This window comes from Rousettus aegyptiacus, unplaced genomic scaffold (assembly GCF_014176215.1).
Source record: "Rousettus aegyptiacus isolate mRouAeg1 unplaced genomic scaffold, mRouAeg1.p scaffold_m13_p_7, whole genome shotgun sequence".
Classification (NCBI taxonomy): Eukaryota; Metazoa; Chordata; class Mammalia; order Chiroptera; family Pteropodidae; genus Rousettus; species Rousettus aegyptiacus.
Window position 1 is genome coordinate 67614748 of NW_023416310.1, and position 20455 is coordinate 67635202.

General features: G+C 44.7%; 2 protein-coding genes across 10 annotated transcripts in view; one reads left to right on the plus strand and one right to left on the minus strand.

Moving 5' to 3' along the window:
• The window catches only part of KANSL3 (KAT8 regulatory NSL complex subunit 3), a 36945-nt gene extending 25354 nt beyond the window's left edge, over nt 1-11591 (minus strand). For 8 of the 9 annotated variants that reach the window (XM_016142949.2, XM_016142948.2, XM_016142947.2 and 5 more), the window contains exons 1-5: nt 11515-11591; nt 10277-10541; nt 7392-7562; nt 1234-1324; nt 931-1116 (exon numbers count right to left, since the gene is read on the minus strand). In XM_016142949.2, coding sequence (XP_015998435.1) covers nt 931-1116; nt 1234-1324; nt 7392-7562; nt 10277-10491 — 663 coding nt within the window. In that variant the 5' untranslated portion in view covers nt 10492-10541; nt 11515-11591. Of the gene's footprint in view, nt 1-930; nt 1117-1233; nt 1325-7391; nt 7563-9734; nt 10542-11514 lie in introns of those variants that run through there. The other variant, XM_016142953.2, reaches the window with a different exon arrangement.
• A 4146-nt stretch (nt 11592-15737) lies between these two features.
• The window catches only part of FER1L5 (fer-1 like family member 5), a 42649-nt gene continuing 37931 nt past the window's right edge, over nt 15738-20455 (plus strand). The window contains exons 1-4 of the mRNA XM_036225056.1: nt 15738-15822; nt 17864-17916; nt 18504-18595; nt 19125-19233. Of these exons, the coding sequence (XP_036080949.1) occupies nt 15738-15822; nt 17864-17916; nt 18504-18595; nt 19125-19233 (339 nt within the window). The remainder of the gene's footprint in view (nt 15823-17863; nt 17917-18503; nt 18596-19124; nt 19234-20455) is intronic.

Here is a 20455-nt window from a genome sequence, read left to right on the forward strand (position 1 = left end):
TAAGCAAATTATAGCAACAAAATGGGCCAGCTTCTTGCAAAGGAGCAAGAAAAAAAACTTTAAAAAGAACAAAATTAATGCAAGTTGTCTGAGGCTGTTTTGTGATGGAGCAAAACACTAAATATTTCGAGAACCTATGAAGGCACCACTTGTATGACCATTAACAGTCACCGTGCAGTTGCTACAGGACAAATTTTGAGCCAGGCATTCCAACTGGGTTACCTAATTTAATTTTCACAAAAACCTAGACAGGTATTAGAGATGAGGAAACTGAGACACTAATCCAAGACAATGCAGCCAGTTATTGATTGCAATGACAGGAGCTAGGCAGTCTGCCTAGAGAACACAGCTCCCAGCAGAAACTGAAATTGCAACAAAGTAAAATCGTGAAGAAAAAGTTTAACTTTGTACAATGCTATCTCTGTGAGAAAGGAGAAAAATGTAATGATCTCATTTCCAGAGCCTTATTAAAGTCAAAGTGTTGCTACTGAAGGTTCACCCATGATGAGACTAAGATGTGACTGTCCCTCCCTCTCCGGACACCTCCCCACCCCCGCCCTGCACCCTGAGTACATACATGTGTCTGTTTCTCAATACTCCTTTCTGGTAAACCCTCACCTTCTATGTGATATCATTCCTTTCTCACTTCACCTCAGTGGTGACTCAAACCCCAAGTTGCAGGGCTACAGCAGCTGCAGGTATACTCTGGTTTCCAGGCCACATCCCATCCTGGAGACAGCAAGGCTGAAGAAGTTTACACCACACAAAAATGTGAAATGATACTGTGTCTCCGACTTTTAACAGCAAACCTGGTAGATTCGGTCACGCCTTCCAGGCTGGCCAGGCAATGACCTTGCGTAGCGCCACTTTCTGAACCCACAGCAGAGGGTGGCTACCCCAGGACAGGACAGACACCAGCCACAGCCTCACCTTCCCTTTCAGTGTCTGCAAAGCATCCAGGTAGGCCGCCAACACAGGCAGGCTCAAAGCCTCTACCAGAGTGGTGTGCAGCCACTGGACCAGCTTGGTGTCCCAGCTCACGCTTGCCAGGGCTTGTCGCACTCTCCTGGCACACTTGTCCACAGCTACCCGGCGCAGCACTGGCTCGTTGCAAGCCTGGAGTGACAAAGCATGAGGGCCACCTTGTCAGCCATGGAGGCAGGGGCAAGGGAGTCAGCCAGTGAGGCCCGACCTGAGGAGCACCTTCCCACGGGCAGCTTCCAGGAGGCTCACCCCTTCGTTGGCCAAGCGGGCAAGCCGGTCACACTGCAGCGCTTTGAGGGTCTTGTTGAATAGCTTGTTCTGGGCCATTGTCCAGCCTGTCCTGTAAGAGAAACTCCAAGGAATTAAATTTAAATCGTGGGGACACTCTGCCTGCATGTGCCCTGGTACTAGGGTTAGGGAAGTCTCTGTAACTCAAAGCAGTTTAGTCTAAGACCACTAAGCTATAACACAAGTCCGACATCCAAGTTCCAGCTTAATCATGGAGCCGCCTCAGCATACCTCATATTAATACACGTGTGTGCGCGCGCATTAGGTCTAGCCCTTCACAACACAGCAGTCAAATAATCTCAGGGTCTCTGACTTCACAGCAGACCAGTCCATGTCCCATCACACCCCATCAGAGAGGTGCCCTATTTTCTCAGCTCCTCTAAGAACACCGACAGCACGGCCCAGTCACCATGCAGGAGGACAATGGCCCCTTGAAATTCACTCTGTACAGCTATCCCACTGTCCTTAGAGTAAATGTTCTCGAGAAGGGAGGAAAATCACGGTCTGACTTCTCTCTCTTCTGTAAAATAAACCACCAACATGTCTCCATCTCACACCTGACCACAGCTAAGCAGCCTAGGAGAGTACTGACTCGGAGCCAGGCCACTGAACAGGCCACAATGACGAGCTGACTAGGGCCTTCAGGCTCCCTGACTGTAAAACACACAGGAGGTGATCTCTGAGGCTCCTCCCAGCAGTGCAGACTCAGGTCGGCCATAACCCTAGACGGAAGCAAAAGCAGCTACTGTCCGCAACCACAGACTTCTTTAGCTTTCCTTGCTACACAAAGTCCTTAGCCTACAAATATCCCCTACTCTCATAACTCCCTTGCGGGGTACCAGAAGCTGTCTTAGGTTTCTTAGAATTATCCTTTTTCTTATTTTCCCGCAATTCTCTTGGCTTAATCTGGCCTACTTCATTAAGATCCGGTCTATTTTTGCTGTTGTTTGATATTGAGATTTTGGACTTAGGAGGCGGGAAGTAGAAACGTCAACTCAGGGCTGGGACTCAGGACACCTTGGGACCAGGACAGCTTGTAAGAACCAGCTGGTTCACATTATATAAATGGAGAATGCACTCACACAAGTCACACCTCTCATATGTGGTGTCTCGAGGGTCTGGGGATCTGGTGGTGGTGGCAGGAGACAGAGGATGTTCACAAAGAGTTTAAAAAGCTTCCTGGAAACAAGGGTATATTTCCATACTAAAACACTTCTCTGTTTTTGCTGGCTGGTTCTGCTGTTCTGATGGGCATTTAGGTGGTGGCCCTTTGCCTGTTCTTATGTACAGTGGCAGTGACCACCCTTCCTTTTCCCATACACCCATGCACACAGCAATCTGCGTCTTTATCCAGGTGTGCAAGTATCTCTGTGGGATAATTTCTAGAGTTCAAAATGGAAGCTCAAAGGTGTTCTGTGTTAAAATGTTTGAATTCGCAGTTCTGTGAAAACAGTATATATATATATAAAGAACCTTGAAAGCAGCATCACACTGCAGCCTCACTCCCAGCAGTGATGCTTAGTGACAATCACACAGGTCACGCAACCAGTACAATTTCATCATATTCAACAATCTCCTAAGCTTTCTTTAAGCTTATGTTGCAAACTTTAGTTCCAAGGACAATGAATAAGGTATAGTTTATTTATGAAGCATAATGTATTTATTAAGCACCAATGGCACTTCCAAAATTATCCTGTTCTTTATCATATAGTGAGATATTTTCTATATTTGTTTTTCTTACTCTCTATATATTCTGAAGCTCAAATAGTGGGAGTAAGGAAAATGATGTGAACAAAATGGGAGGGGAGTTAGAGCTATTTAAAAATTACTCCCATACACCAATGGCAGCTGAAATTAAATTTAAAAATCACAATGTTGAGAGTCTAAAACCCTCAAAAAAGTTTGTAGGGTTGTTGTTGGATATATAACAAAGTGATTCCAAGAATTGAAACATGTTCTCTATATTTTGCCAGCTTCGTGGGAGGCTGGAAAATTAAGTGGGCAGAAAAGAAAGAACTAACCCAAGATTAAGATAAAGAGCATGCAAAAGATATAATTAAGGACAATTTTAAAAACAGGAGACAGAACTTTAAATATAAGTCTAAACAGTCAAATAGCTGATGGGAACTGTGGTGAGTCAACACACTCCCCCCACCTAAACCTATTCAATTTTCATGACTGCAAAAACGCCTAATCTTCATTTCTTAGATGAGATCAGATCATCTTGTTCTCCATGCTCTGACAGAACCTAAAATAACGTTCTGACCTCTGGCTCATCTTATCCAAAACAGCCAAAAATTCACATTGGCCCCAGAAAAGCCTGATATTTGCAAAGGTAATTTTTCTTTCTCTGATAGAGACTAATTTTTCAAAGGACATGAACCCAAAATTAAAATGTCTAAAGGATTTTTTTAAACCAGAAGTCAAACTGGGAGAGAAAGAACATCAGAGAGATGGAATAGGCCACATTTACCTTTTCAGATTATAAAAATTCTTTCCTTAAACATCAGGAAAAAGGAAGGCAAAAATGAAGGGTGGCGAGAGAGATAGAGAGGGAAGGGAGGGAAAATAAACAACTCAGAGACCTTGTACTCAAAATTTCAAACATCCAACCTAAGATTAATACACAGATACACATACAATTTTGAGGGATATAATTAGAGCAAATTTAGAAAAGGAGAATGGTTTTCTTTTGGCAGATTTCAGAAAAGTCCTGATTTCCAAGATAAGATAACCTGCTTTAGGACACTAGACTCTTCTGCTGAAATGTTGGAAATGTCCTAGAATCCATGTCATGTGTCAGGAGTATTTTGTTGAACACTTTTCAAAAGCTATGCATCTAATTAAACTTGGCATTTGAGAAACATCTGTGGGGAAAAAGCTGGTTCAATTTCTTTAGGACAGTCAGGCATGAGGGTAATTAAAGCTGTTTCACAAAATATCAGGCATTACCAATGAAAGTCAGTGTCAGCTGGGAGGATTTCATTTTCTATACACACAGTCATTTGAAGGCAGTTTCTACTGAAATAATTCAAGAGGGGGAAACAGGGCACTAACAGAACACTAAGTTTCTGACTCCACTGATTATCAGTAAACTCTCTGAGGAAAACAAATTCTTAATCCTATCGTCCATGAGTTCTTGATATGAGAATCTGTAATTTTACATAATTTTATACAGGAAGACAAGAAGCAGCAATTTAATAATCAAATCAAGGGAAAGAACGGCAATAAGATGATTATAATCAGAACAGAGGGAACTAACTGCAAGCTCCAAACTGGTTACAAATCCAGAGTTTGGAGACAAGGTCATAAAGTGGTGACCTCTGAAAGTGAAGCCAATACATATCACCAAACAATGAGATCAGCTGTGTACAAAAGTGACCTACATGAAGAGATGGTTTGTAAGCCTGTCGCTAATAAGATAAGGACACCTCTAAAATATCATTAGACACTAATGAATAATCTCAGATAAACTGAGCACTAATGAATCACATCAATCTGTGGCAGTGTCATAATGTAAAGATGGAGGTCCTCACGGAGAAAGACAAGTTGACGATGAGAGTCTGTCGGTGCTTATCTGTAGGACCAGGCAGGTGCAGGTGCGGGCAGGTGCAGGTGTGCCCTGGCCTATTCCGTGGGCTCCTCCGGCTTTGAGGAAAGATGGGCGCATTGGCTCCCTGGTTGGAGGACAGGCCCCGGGGCAGACTCACACTCTCACTCACTCCAGGGACAGACAGCCTCCCAGACTCTCCAACTGAGCATCAACGTTCTGGCCTGGTCACCCAGTGTCTCACCTGACCCGCCCTCTAGCTATCTCTCTCCTTATGAATTAAGAAACTGGTATTCATATGTATTATCAAGTCTCTGATGATTCTGGTAAGTAGAGTCTCCAAAAAACTTGATCATGACCAAGGATCAACTGATAAAAAAAAAAAAAAAAACAACTTAATGCAGTTCTCCCATGTGGTTTCTGAAATTGCACCCTGAGGACACCACAAAGGGATACATAATTGTGTGGGGCCACTTTGTTTAGCACCACTAACTGGTCTCTTTTTACTGCCCTTAAAGAGAGGGTAATAGTCAAGAACACGGGACTCTGGAAGAAGACTGCCTGCTCCATCACTTCTTAACTAAGGTTCCTTAACCTCCCTAAGCTCAGTTTGTGTCCTGTCAAACAAAGAAGATCCAGACCTCCAAGGGTTATTGTGAGGACTAGGAGATAATGCACATGAAGCGCTGGCACAATGCCTGGCACCTAGAAGGCACTCAGCAAATAGCAGTTTTTGTTACTACCACTGTCATCGTTTTTATTATCAACTGTAACAACAGCGCTAAACCGTTCTGCTGAGTTCGCTGGCTCTGGTAATGTCCCAACAGGTAACCTTTGCTCACAGCAGTTTTCCTCTTTACCTGAAGCTCTGGAGAGCACGTCCTCATCATACAGCACACATTAATTCCAATTCAAGACCTCCAACAACTTCTTCACAAGCTCTTCACCCAAGGATGGGACTGTTCCTCCTTCACAGCACCTGACTGGTACGAGCGCACCTGCTCCATCTCACTGTGGCATTCCACTAGACTCATGAACCACAACGAATGCCTCCACTTCCCCACTCTTCTTCCTACCAAATGTCCTTTTTCTCTGTCACTATCATAATATAAGCACTCCCTAATCTTATGGCAAGTGTGCAAGGGCTTTAGCATCCCTTACACATAGTGGGTAACTAGAGAGCAAGCCATCAGGGAAGTGCAAATTAAAACTACGATGAGATGTCACTTCACACTCACTAGAATGGTCATAATAAAGAAAAAGACAAATAATAATAAGTGGTGGCAAAGATATAAAGAAACGGAATTCTCTTACATTGCTGTTGGGAACCTAAAACGGTGTAGCCCCTTTGGAAACCAGTCTGGAGATTCCTCAAAAGTTAAACATAAGTTGCTATATGACCCAGCAATCCCACTCCTCAGTATACATGCAAAAGAACTGAAAACATGTCTATACAAAAAATTACATGAATGTTCATAGTAGCATACTCATAATCTCCAGAAAGTATCAGCAACCCAAATATCCATCAACAGATAAATGGATAAATAGCATGTGATCCACCGCATGGTCCATCAAATACCATTTACAATAAAAAGGAATAAAATACTGACTCATGCTACGACATGCATGAACCCTGCAAACATTCCGCTAAGTATGAGAAGCCAGACACAAAGACACATATTGTATGATTCCATTCATATGAAATGTGCAGAACAGGTGAATTTAGAGACACAGAAAGTACCAGGGGTTGGAAGGGTTGAGAGGAAATGGGAAGTGACTGTTAACAGATACAAAATTTTTTTAGGGTGATGAAAATGTTCATTAAATTGACTGTGGTGATGAATATATTTAAATGTACACATTAAGGAGGTGAACTGTATGCTATGTCAGTTTGACCTTCATAAAGTTGTTGTGCAGCAAGCAAAAGATAAACAAATGTTTGCCGCATAAACACTGACAGGACGTGAAGAGGAGTATGGAGTCCCATAGGTCAGTGGGAAGCATGGGAACAAAACTAGCCAGCAGACTCATGGAAATGGGAAACCACAGACTGCAAATCTATTTTTAAAAGCCACTCATATTAAACATTTCAGGCGATTCCAAACTAAACATTTTCATTACTCTAGTTGTAGACCATATAAATCAGTATCTCAAAATTATACATTTATTTAGTGGTTTTGAGGGGGTTTTTTGCTTTTTACTTTTATAATCTGGGTAACTCCCATATCAGATCTTGTACATATAAGCTACAGAGTTAGTCATACCTATGAAATTTAATTCACTTATTTATTCAATAAATGTTTATCATGTGTCGACTGTGTCCCAAGCATTGTCTTAGGTTTTGGAAATGCAGATGGCTGAGATGCAAGCCCTGCTCTCGGGCAGCTCACTCACTGTACAGTGAGCTGGGAGTTATGATACAGAGTTAAGAGAACATTTTGACCCGTGGCTGCAAATGAAATAATGAAGTAAGCACCTAGTAAACATGTTTCAATGCAGATGACAAGAAACATTTACAGTATAGTGAGCATTAACCTGTAGTGACCAGTCCTCCTGAGGAAAAGCCTACCTGTTGACATGCTCCTCCCAATCCTCTGGTGGGGGAGGGGCATCTGCATCGGTCCTGGCGAAGATGACATGCCTTTCACACTCGTTCATCACGCTGCGTGCCTTCTGATTGTCGTAGAGTGGCACAGGGGTTGATGCGACTGTCTCCACGTCTATTGGGATGTCTGATTCACTGTAAACAGGTCAGAAAATAGGACCAGGCCACACATACTTTAAACAACACAGGTGTTTAATGATCATCTGGTTGCCAAAAATGTCTCTTTAACATAATCAGCTTTAAAATATGTATAAGCACATTATGTCCATAAGAAAATTATGATCCAAACTCATCTTTCCCTCACTTGTTGAGATCTCTACCCTTTGACACACTTGTACATGCTGGGGGGCAGGGGAAGGCAAAAAGTCATTTTAAAACGAGTCTATGCACAAAATGACAAACAGCTATTTTTTAAGAAAGATACATATATTCCAAGAGCAAATAGTTGATTGCCTAGATATGCTTTCCAATATTATAGCTGTAAGACACATGAAACTATTTAAACAAATAAAAATTAAATAGAATTAAAAATTCAGTTCCTTGGTCACACCAGCCACATTTTAAGCACTCAACAGACATATGTGGCCAGTGGCTACCCCAGTGGACAGCATGGTTACAGAACATTTCTATCACTGCAGAGTTCTGCTGGACAGTCTTGATCTAGTTTTAAGACAAACTTTCCCTTACACTAGCAAGTTAACTAGTAGTAAATTACATACTATAAAAGCCTAGGATTGTCTAAGAGCACTTAAAATGTAGACACCTTAGCTATTTAATTTACTGTGAAAAGAGCTGAGAACATAAACAACTAGAAATAGATAGCTGAAGGATCTTTCAGGTTCTAAAATGTTAACAAAATCCCAGTGCTACACAGGTCCTTCACTGCACCAACTTTGTTACCCAGAATACTATGCCAGTCACAGTGGCCTACTTGCTATCTGCCAAACATCACCTTTAACTTTCTGACCTCAACAACCCTACTGCATCCATTCCCAATGGCTGGAATAATCATATCATTATTATATGAAGTGAAATCATGAGCAGCTAGATTGGGTGGTGGGTGGAAGAGCTGATTACCTTCTCTGGACCAGACATGGCAAGGGATGCAGACCTGTGTGCCTAAAAGAGAACTCTTGATTTTACCACTCCAACTACCCTCCTGAGTCTACCCCCAACTCATAGCACCATCCAGCTGCTCAAGCCAGAAATCCACAAGTCATCCTAGTTCCTTCCACCTTGTCCCTTAATCTTGGCCCCTTTTTCCAATTCGCTACAGCAGGTCCTGTTGACTCTGCCTACGAATATACCTCAAGGCCACTCATTTTTCTTCATCTGTACTATTCCCACTCCCATATAAGCTACCGTGACCTCTGGCCCCCACCACTGCAATGGCCTCCTAGAAGGTTTTCTCTGTCCCACTTCTATACTTTGATCTATTCAACAAAAGTTCAAAGTGATCTTTAAAATACATAAATCTAATCTCTAGCTTAAAATCCTTCAATGACTTCTTACCACTTTTAGAATCAAATAACTACATGAGGTAGTCCCACCAACTTCTCCCCTGGCTCCCACTTAATATCCCAGTTGCAACAGATTCCAGACACAACAGTCTAAAAAGTCTCTAGGTCATGCCCAGCTCCCACTTTCAAGGCCTATAAATGGAGGTGACTTTTAAGAGGAAAGGATTTTCTAAGTACTGAAATAACCCAGTCCACAGAATCTCACTTTAAAAAAACGTCATGAAATAGGAACACAGGAGTTTCAATGTTAACAAGAAACTATTACATAACTAAAAGAACAAGATTTCCAATTCTATTTAAAGGAGCTCATCAGTTATGTCCTGGGCCAGAGGCACCAGGCCAATGCTGATTATTCTCTTAAGTCACAGATCGCGTGCCCTGTACAATCCCAAAGCCAACAAAATGCTGCCCTCATTGGAAAGTGAAATTAAAACCACTACTCTGCATGTGTTTAAAACATACATATCATGGTACCTCTAGCTCAGTAGGGGACCTAAAGAAGCAAAATACAAGATCTCTATTCCCCAATAAACCTAAAACCTGTGCTAAAGGAAAGATTAAACATTAGGTCAGATTAAAATAAACAAACAAACCAAAAAAACCCTTCCCCAAAACAGTTTATAAAATTATCAAGAGTGTGATTTGATTATCAAGATAGAATATATCAACAAATCTTGAAATATAATTAGAACACCTTAATGCTCAAAAGAATTGCTAAACAAGTTTATTTAGGCCAAATGTAATCATATCACCTATTACATACTAAATTTATGAAAAAGTTCCTTACCCTATAATGTAGGCCGGCTGAAAATACAATCAGACCTAAGAAGGTAAGATCACCGATGGGTGACAGTTCTGTAACAAGCTAAAGCAGAAAACAAGGTCTTGGGAATATGCTCCTAAACTTTGCAGGTGAAGCCAGAAAAGAAATCGCATTCCCATAAAAAGGTTATTGTTGCCAGTGTTGGAGCAAGCCAGAACACTGGACTAAAGGAATGAGTCTAATACTGTGTGGCAGTTTTTAAGTCATCTCTTCCGTCTTTTTCTTCACCAGTTAAATAATTGTCTTCAATTTCCTCTTTCCATACAAGTCCTATTATCTAAATGGAATAGGTTGTTTGCTTTCCTTTGAACATCTTGCTTTCCTAAATCGTTAGATGTCTTGAGTGTTGATGTCCACACATAGGCTTGGGATCCTCCCGCTGCTTTACCTGAGGTGCCTGAATTAAACATCCATGCCCCTCACAGTAAAATCCTCTCGAATCCCCACCATCTGATCACTGCCTGGTTAGAGCAATGGCAGCCCGTAGGAGAGGAGCCCACACTCACATGGTACTTTCGTGCTGCCTCCGGGGAGTAACAAAGAGCGTGCGGGTGGGCCGAGCACTACTGGCATCTGGGTGGGCACTCCACGGCTTGGCATAGCTGTGATCCAGAAAAACCAGGTCCAGCTCCCGCTCATGCACTGAAAGCTGGAAGAGCAGTGAGGTGCCCATGCGTCGTGCTGAGGTCTGGAAGTCCCTCTCTGCACCCCGGTGGGCCATGTCAGTAGAGGGGTAGTAGGTCAGAGAACGGGTGTCTGTATGCTAGTCACCTGCAGTGGAAAGTTTCAGTCAATTCAAATATTCTAAATGTCGTCCAACCTGGAGTATCTCACGTGGCTTCTTGCTTTTGGGACCTTCTAGCATTCATAATTGAGTGTTCATTACAATACAGAGCCTGGCCTACCATAGGATGGATCCTAATACCCCGCATCACCCCCCAAAGAGGCTATGGCACCACAGGTTCCTCCATACTCAGTCTCTACAAAATTCGTTCCCTGGAAACCTGAGCGACGCCACAGATCCCAAAGGCCTCCCATGGACAGAAAATAATCTTCCCTGGCCAGCGCCTGAAATTTCCTATGTGAGCCAGAACAGTCTGAGCAAACAAGAGGAATCAAATATTCATTCTCCCCAAGCTACGGGTCGCTATGCTCCTCACCATTCCCTAAAGCTTCATGGGCATCCCAGTGTCAGTGGGACAACGTGGGCCTCAGGAAGCCCCTGAAGTCTCTTGTTTTTGTTAAACAAAAGTTTTGCAAAGACTTCGTAATACTCTGGAGTTTTAAAACACACAAATGAGGGCTCTTCCGCGAAGCCAGTAACAAAATGCCACCCGGAGAGGGCGTCTCCCACAGTCGAGGTGGTCGGTGGCCGCAAACCGTCTGGGGCTGCGGCCACCCCAGGGGGGGTCTCGTCACTGACCCTCCAAACGGCCCCATCCAGTAGGCGGGGCTTATCGTTCTCACTTCACAGACGAAGGCGCCGGCTCCAGGGGTGAAGTGACTTAGCCAAGGTCACCGAGAATTCGTGACGAGGCGTCGCCCCCCACCCCCCAACCGGGCCCGGGACGGCTCGGCGCCCGCAGCCCCCGGCCCCACACGCCTGGCAGACCCAGCCTGGGTTCCGGCCCTCGGTCCCCACATGTCCGGGAGCCCCGAAGCCTTCGCCGAGACCCCCCCGCCCGCTCCGCCCCAGCCCGCAACCACCGAGGACCACCACCCCGCCAGGCCGACCCTCCCTCACCCGCAATCCGCGGGCCGCGCGCTCGGCCCGGGCCGGCTCCCTGCGCGCGTGCGCATTACCGCCCCCAAGCCCCGCCCTCCGACACCCAGCAAAACGCGGAAGTGGATCGCAGCTTGAAAAGGGCGGGGCGGGGAGCAGGAAAACCCGGCATGGAGTTCTGCGCCGCAAAGGGAAGTGGTTCCTTAGCCCTTTACCACTGCAAGACCAGGCCCACCTGAACGGGCTCTTGGAGAAACAACCACTCTAAAAATAAATTTAAAAATAGAACTTGACTGAAGCCAAAACTGCTATAGAAAAAGAAAATCTATTAAAAATAAATAAACATCCAGAGCTTATCTGAGTACTGTAGAAATGGGGTCCTGCAGGGTACCTGGCAAACAGCGTTCAAATGTGCAGTTACCATGAGGGACCAGAGTGTTATGGAAGAAAGATTTCCAAGGAGGGGACTGGGGTTGAATCATGAGGGCAAGTCACCTGAGGCTGGGTTCTGAAGGCCTAGGCCACCAGATGATTGCAGAGAGACAAAGAGGTCGGTGAGGACCCATGCAGAAATAGCACACGAGGCAAATACAGCCCGACACCATTTTCTTTGGCCTTCACATTAATTTTTAAAATTTGTATTCAATTGCTTGGGAGATTTCATGTAAAAGTCCAGATTTCTAGATTCTCTTGGAAAATCGGTGGCTGTGGAAGCACTGGGCTCACCTTCTGGTGCTGCAGGCATGGTGTCTGCATGTTCTGCTGCCCTGCCCCATCCCTTCAGCTTCACTCCTCCGGTGGCCAATGGGGCATTTGATTCATCACCCACCCCTACACTGCACCACTCCCAGGCTAGATTTAAGCATAGATGTCCCTGGGATGCAAAACACCAACAGAGGTCAAGTCCAGTTGTTTTAGGGTGATTAAGGGATTGGCTCATTTTGCTTGCCCTATCAGGGCAGGAATGAGACCACTGACTTGTAATGCTGATAGAAATAGGGTGAAGAGACTAGACCAATGCCATAGGGGGTCTTGATATCTAGAGGAAAAGTAGAGCCTGGGGGCAGGCAGTGGAGAAAAAGGAAGCAATTTGTTACTTTCCAATGCTGGACTGTTTCCAACATGACAGTGTGCCTTCTCTGTAACAGAGGTGTCAAATCTAGTGCTTATCTTGCAGTGTTTCTTTTCCTCTGCCCACAGAGATGTGATTGATTAAATACAGTCTGCCCTTCCTCTGAACCCAGATGCAGCTTCAAAATCACTTTCTCCATCCAGGACTACCAATGGGTTGGAGTTGGCCATCTCTTCTCTGTGACACCCCTCCTTCCTCTGATATCCCGTAGGAATACACTTGGCCTTCATTCATCCACAAATGTTTCTTAAATTCCTCCTCTATGATAAATACTGTGCTAGGTGCTGAGAATACAACACTGACAAGGCATACTTCTTTCTAAGCTGTATTTAAAAATAGAACTTGACTGAAGCCAAAACTGCTATAGGAAAAGAAAATCTATTAAAAATAAATAAATATCCAGAGCTTATCCAAGTACTGTAGAAATGGGGTCCTGCAGGGTACCTGGCAAACAGCATTCAAATATGCAGTTACCGCAAGGGACCAGAGTGTATTTTAAAAAGTGTTTTATTTATAATTGTGATAGTAAGGGCTAGTATTTAGAGAATGCCAAAGAAATGACTTCTTTCATTTAACCTTCTCGATGGCTTTATATGCTAGGTTCTAGCATAGCCATTTCCAGAGACGTCGAGGGTCTTGCCCAAGGTCACACAGTCATTATCAAAGGCAGAACTGGAACCCAGGCAGTGTGGCTCCAGAACCTAGATGTGCAACCCCTCACAACTCTGCTCCCCACCATGCCACCCACAATAAGGACAAGTGCAAGGTGCTGAGAACAGTGACTCAATCTTGGCTTGGGGGCTTGGGTGGTGGGAGAGTATCCCTGTGAAAGTGACATAGAACTAAGAGGGAATGAGGACATATGGTCAGAAGCTGAGAGAGAAGCTGTCCAGGAGAAGGAACAGCAAAGACAAAGGCTCTAAGGCAGAAGGAAGCTTGATAACATTTTTTAAAAAGGCGAGGGCAATTTAGTTAGGAAGCAGTACTCAGAGAGTGGAGAGAGAAAGACATAGGCCAGAGCCTGCAAGGGCCCCAGATGCCCCAGTAAGAATTTTGTACCAACCATGGACGGCTTTGTATTAATGACCCTTTGTGTTTTGTAAAGAGAGCAGAAATCCTCAAAGTCTGCAATATCTTTGTGTCCTTCAGAGAATACAGCCCAGGACACAGAAGATGGGTGCTGCGTTGACTGACTGATGATCAATTGATTGGATGACACCAAAGCAAGAGACATGGTTAAAGATGAAAAATAAAAGATGGAAAATAAATCTTTACCATGTCAGCCCCACCAAGATGGCTAACAACAACAACAACAACAACAACAACAAAATGATGAAAAAATGTTGGCAAGTATGTAGAGAAATAAAAATCTTCATTCATTATTGGTTGGATTGTTAAATGGTGAAGCCACTTTGAAAAAATGGTCTGGCAGTTCCTCAAGAAGCCAAACTTAGAGTCACCCTGTGACCCAGCAATTCCACTCCTACGTGTGTGCCCAAGAGAAGTGAAAACATAGGTCCACATAAAACAAGCATGCCAATGTTCAAAGCAGCGTTAGTCTTAATACCAAAAAGTGTAACAACCTAAATGTCCACCGACAAAAGAATGGATAAACAAAATGTGGTGTATTTTATATGACAGATTTATTAAGCCATAGAAAGAAATAAAATGCTGATACATGTAACAATATGAATGAAACTTGAAAACATTATGCACGGCAAAAAATGGCAATCGCGAGAGCATTTGAGATCTAGCTCCCTGGCTTATGTTATCAATTTGGCTCAAATACACTCTCATATAAAAATTTACAAAAAAAAAAAAAAAAGGTGGGGAGGAGGAGGAGGGGGAGAAGGAGACAGTCACAAAAGGCTACCTGTTGTCTGACTCCATCTATATGAAATGTCCAGAACTGGCAAATCTATAGAGACAAAATTGGGTTCATGCTTTCCAAGAACTATGGGATGTGAGGAGTGACTGCTAATGAATAGGAAGTTTTTTTTGACGTGATGGAATATTCTGGAATTAGTGGTGATAATTACACAATCTTGTGACTGTATTAAAAACCTGAACTGCACAGTTAAAAACCTGAATTTATCATATGTGAATTACATCTCAGTAAAGCTGTTATTTTTTTAAAAAAAAAAAAGCTTAATTGTTTTGAGTCGCTGAAATTTGGGGTTCATTTGTTGCCTCAGCATCACAGAGCCCATCCTAATTGATGCACATATCCAACCAGGCTGTCAGTCAAATGCAAGGGCAGAATAAAGACATGTACAGACCCACAAACACTCGAATAGTTTCACCGACTATACACATTTTAATTCATGCACTAATTCTCATGCTAATCATTGGATAAGATGTAACTTATACAAGGTTCAACCCTAAAGCAGAAAAAGACTTCCTGAAGACAAGAGCCAGTAACTCAGCTCCATCCTCATGCTGGAAGGCTGTGAGGGCAGTCAAGATGCCACAGAAAAATTGCAATGACATTGAGATTTTTCTTAAACTTCACAAACTCGGCTGGCATAAGAGCTCATTAATTTACTAACTTCCTCTGCTAAAGAGAGAGACTCACATCTGAACTTAGATTTCCTTCCAAAAAGCAAGGCCTAATCGTTTGCTTACACATCAGACAGGACTGTCCCTGAAACATCACTGAGGTCATCTTTGCCATCTCTGTTCCTTTCCTCGGGTCTCGTCTCACTTGTCTATGTCCTCATCTGAATGGTGTAACTTGGGCAACACTCACTCCAGATAACTTGCTTGTATATAGAGAAAGCATTATCTCGTATCTGATCTTGAAATCAGAAGGACAGCATGAGGAAAAGAGAAAAGAAAGAGGAAATGAGAAGCAGCCGTCCTGTTTTGTTTCTTTAGGCCTAGTCACCTTAAGCCCCTGCTTTATACTCTGTGACTTCACCCTCCTGCTCTCCTCTTAGTCCCTTTGATTCTTCCCCAGAACCAGGAACCACCTGCCTTTGTGACATCACCACTATTGCTAAGCAACAGATCCAGGGCTCCACTGTCCCCAGGAGCCCTGGGAGAAGCCTTGGACCCAGGCACTCCAAGAAGGAAGCTTCCTACAGAAGGGGACTAAGAGAAGTTCGAAGTCATGCTGCGGCTTGTCGTGGAGTCAGCCAAGATTAACCCACCCCTCAGCCCCGCACCCAAAGCCTGTGTGTCCGTCTACTTCAGAGGTAAGCACCAGACTCCTGAATGGAGAGAGGTGCCTCAAGAAACAGCATGAGTTCAGTGAAAAAAATAGGGCTACTGGTGCCCTGCTCTGTGGAAGATGCCCTTGTGTGACAGAAAGCTGAGGTGACACTTGGCGTTCTTCAAAACTGATCATCTTTAATGCTCTTCTTTTTCTTAGTATGACGTCTCTGCCTTGCTTTTTTCCAGGGCATGGCTATGGAAAAAAAGGGAAGATGAATACTTTTCTCAAATTATTAATCTCAAGCTTCTTCTATGAAGCAGGTTGTGCCAAGGACTCAGTTTCAAAGAAAAAAAAAATGCCCGCTTCATAGGATTGGTGTGAGGAATCAAAAAGATAATACAAGTCCACCTCTTTGTACAACCGTTAGTAATTGCCCAAGAATATTAATTACTTTTACAATCAACACAAAACATTTTTCACAAATATAATGAGTTTTGCTTCTTGCAACAATTCCAGGAGGCAAACGAGACAAGTTTTATTGTCTCCATTTTTTATAGATAAGAAAAAAGTCTAAGAAAGGCAGGGAGGGAGAGAGTGAGAGGATTTGTGAGAGAGAATGAAAGAGATTGAAAGAGATTGAGTATATCTACAAAATGAGCCCGGAGCCAAAGGGAAAGAAGGGAAAGAAAAATGAACCGTCTATTGGCAGAGAGTCTGGGCAGGTGGCTACAGGCAAATGAGTTTTTCCTAGACACCTGGCGAGTGAGAAAATCAGGATAAGTTTCTATAAGAGAAGCAAATCAAGGATGAGATTCCTTTCATTATTTTTCTGGTCTGTGAAACTGTGCTTTCTAAACATGACAACACTCAGAGATTGAACATTGGGACTACAGGCCCAGAGGGTGACATATGTTCATGTCCCCAGTTTGTAGGTTTAAAGAGGTGTGGTGAATCTCCAGGAGGTCCTTACCTTGGCTGACTGATGTTACCGTAAGCCAGGGAACAGCCCTGCATCTCTTCCCCATGATTCCCAGCCATCTTTCTTACCACCTCATGAGCACCATCTTTCTTCTCCTAGAAATATCTCTTACCAAGATGTCTAAAACCCAGAATCCTGGGTTGACTCACAAATTTACTTATAAATTCTTACAATCAAGTGTTTGATATTTTTTATTCCTTTTTCACCTCTCCTTCCCAGCCCCTCTTTCCCCATATACCGTCCACTACCCTGCACACCTTCCCGATACCTAACAAGTGCTCGCGCTCGCTCACTCTCTGTGTCTCTGTCTCTCTCTGTCTCTATCTCTCTGTCTCTATCTCTCTGTCTCTCTGTATCTCTGTCTCTGTCTCTGTCTCTCTCTCTCTCTCTCTCTCTCTCTCTCTCTCTCTCTCTCTCTCTTAAGAATCTCTAAGTAACAGCAATATAAAGGTTCTTTGCAGGGCTACAGACTGTTATTTGTTAAGGATATTTCTGGAGGAGGTTTCTTGTGAAGGAAGAGCTATCGAGCCATTACAGATGTTTTGGGATGTCTTTGGGTACACTAGGCTTTGCTCTGGAAATAATAAACCCTTAAAACCTAGTGCTAAAACACAGTAAAAGTTTATCTCTTGCTCACACCAAGCCCTGTGTGGATGGTGCTGGGCAGGCAGCACTCCTTAGTGGTTTAGAGACCCACCTCTTCCTGCTTGCGGCTGCAAAGTCTCTGTGGTACCACCCTACCAGCAGATAATGAGGGTGGACATAGGGAGTGGGGAGAAGGGGAATGGAGACTCTCATGGGAGATTTTAGAAGCCAAGCCTTGCAGTGGCGAATGTCACTCCCATGCCCCTTTCACCAGCATGAGTCACATGGCCCCACCTGGCTGCAAGATGGTTTGGAACTGACAAGTGGGTTGATGTTACTCTTATAAAAAGTGAGAAATTTTGAAACTTCCAGAGGAAGAAAAAATCGATGCTGAATCACGGCTGCTGCTATAGACTTGCAGTTTATTCTTAGACTGTCCCACCTCTCTTTATTGCATTTGAACATAGACTTTGAAATATTTCCCACCACCAATGCCAGCCCCTTGGTGTCTTTGCAGATATCAAAAAGAAAACTCACGAGGTGGAAGGAAATAACCCCAGATGGAACGAGGTAATACACACCAGGGCAAGCCCAGAAGAGGCAATGACACCCCAATAGTGAGGGTGGGTCAGGCCATGCTCAGAAATCTAGGAGAGGACGGGGAGCCTCACAAGCTTTTCCCAAGGCTGGGGCATCCTGGCTTGGGAGTAGCCTCTGAGCCTACAAGGCTGAGAAGGCCCAAAGGCTGCAGCAGCCACATCTGTCAACTGCTGCCCTGGCCCTCCTCTCCAACTCTGGGTGTGGCCCGTCTTGTCCAACCCAGTCATTCTGACGTCCCAGACACCTGAAGCAGACACAACTCTCCATCTATAGGATGTCCTCTCACCTTCCATCCATCCATGCGCCCCCTTCCCTCTTGGTCCCTAAACCGCTTAACATGCCCATGATACTAATGTTCAAGTTGTGGGGGCCCAGGTAGGATGCCAGCACCTGGCAGAAGGTAGCAAACACCATCTTCTGAGAGACCTAGACCTGAGGGAGATTCCTCAGGTAGAGGGAAACAGTGCCAGCTCATTGTCTGCATCTTTCCTTATTCTCTAGAAGGGTGGGAAGAGGAGGGTAGAGAAGGGATGCTGACCTCTCTGTGCCTCCCACAGACCTTAATCTGGCATCTCTGGAACCGCCCCCTTCGGAAGGACTCTTTCCTGCAAGTCATCCTTCAGGACTTGGGCTCAATTAAGAAAGAAAGGTGAGACAGATAGGCAGGAGGAGCGTGACTCTACTCCATACCTGCCATGCAAGCACCAGAGCCACTAGCCAACTGTTGCTGCAAAAAAAAAAAAAAAAAAAAAAAAAAAAATGCGGGGTGAGGGAGGATTTGGGAAGTGCAGCCAGGATGGGAGTGCAGATCAACTAAACTTGGAACCTGATTGGCCCAGATTTGGTCAGGTGTCCACCCTCCTGGTCCAATGAGCTGTTACTTAGCACAGTTCCCATTCAGGAAGCTGTGGGAACAGAGCTTCTGGCATGGTCCTGGGCAGAGCAGAGCCAGTAACCGGGGTGACTACGGGCCAGGGTGCCCCAAAGTCAATTCCCAGAGCCCCGAGAGCCTGGCACCCTCTGGTGGATGCTCCCCATCACTGTGTTCTTCCTACAGCCTCTCATGGACAGCACAGCCTCTGGGAGAGAAAAACCACCTCTAGATAAAGTCTTGCCTGGGACAGAAGGACACCCTTTCCCCTGGCTCAGGCTCTCACACCTGCTCTTCGTCTCTTCAGGTTCCTTGGTCTGGCCACAGTATCTCTCAAGCCCTTGGTGAAAAAGCCAACAGAGGTTCTTTTTGTGAAGGATCTGACCCTACTCAACCATTCTATGATGCCCACAAATGTGAGTCAGGTCCCAGGGAGAGGGGCTAAAGGGGTGGGGACAACCAGAGAAGCTGGGCCACACTGCTCCAGCTGAAGCCTAGTGCCCTCACCCAGAGAGCCGCTTCCTGCCCTGGGGGTCCCGTCACACTGCCATCATCTCCTTGACTTCCCCATCTGGCTGCCTGCTCACTCACCCATATAGATTATTTAGTTTATCATCCTGGGTGTCGGTGGCTGTGCTAGGCCTGGGGTACGATATGGAATGAAACCCACTGTATATTGGAGCAGGCACCACTCACAGTGACAAGTGCTCCAGCTCACGTGTCCCAGGGTGAGGAGAGCTAGGTCACTGAGATCGAGAGAGAATGAATGAATAATTTCGCTTGGGAGATTAAAGGTTTTATGGAGGAGGTGATTAAGACATCTGGAAGACCAACCAGATGAGAATAAGCAAAGGCTATTTTCATTCAGAGCTTTCTATAGTGAGGGAGGCAGCCATCGTCATTTGGTTTCAGCAGAAACTCAAAGGCAGGTGCAGGAGAGGGAAAGGTTCATAGTGGAAAAAGGGAAGGCCCGAGTGTGCCTTGATTGGCAGCTCTTGGCATCAAGGATCTGGAGGGGGCTAACTAGAAGCCGGGCAGTCTGTGTGATTGGCTGTACGTATTTGGCTTTCTCTGGTTGGTCCTCAGCTAGAAGTGGGGACAGAAATTAGGGAAGCTGTCAGTTATTAATCCAGTCCTGGCTGTTTGGGGCTGCTCATTGCTGTATGGCTTCCAGGGTTGTTGCTAGAGCTAGTAGTCTTGCTTTCTATAAATCCAGCTTCCTGTGCTGAGTGCTGCAGTTCATGGCTCAGGTTCTGATTTTATATATGATCTGGCCAATGGAGTGGCCATTGTCTGTTTGTCTATTTTCTCAAGCGTGTCTTAATGAGGGCATGAGTTTGTTCAATGGACAGGAAAGGAAGACCATCCCTGCAGGTGTATAAGGTGCATGTGTGAAAGTGGCACTGGATGCTCAAGGACTGTGGGTGGGCTGCCCACACTGCTGGCACACGGGGCAGAGGGAGTGGGTGAGCTGAGAGTAGGTAGTGGCTAAGGGCCAGAGGTGAAGAATCTTGGGGTTTATGCTGCTGAGTTGTGACTTTACTATGATTGTCGATGGCACTTCGGGAGTATTTGGGAGGCGGTCCTGACGATAGTCTGGAGGATGGATGGGTAGTGAGAACACGGGAGGCAGGAGGT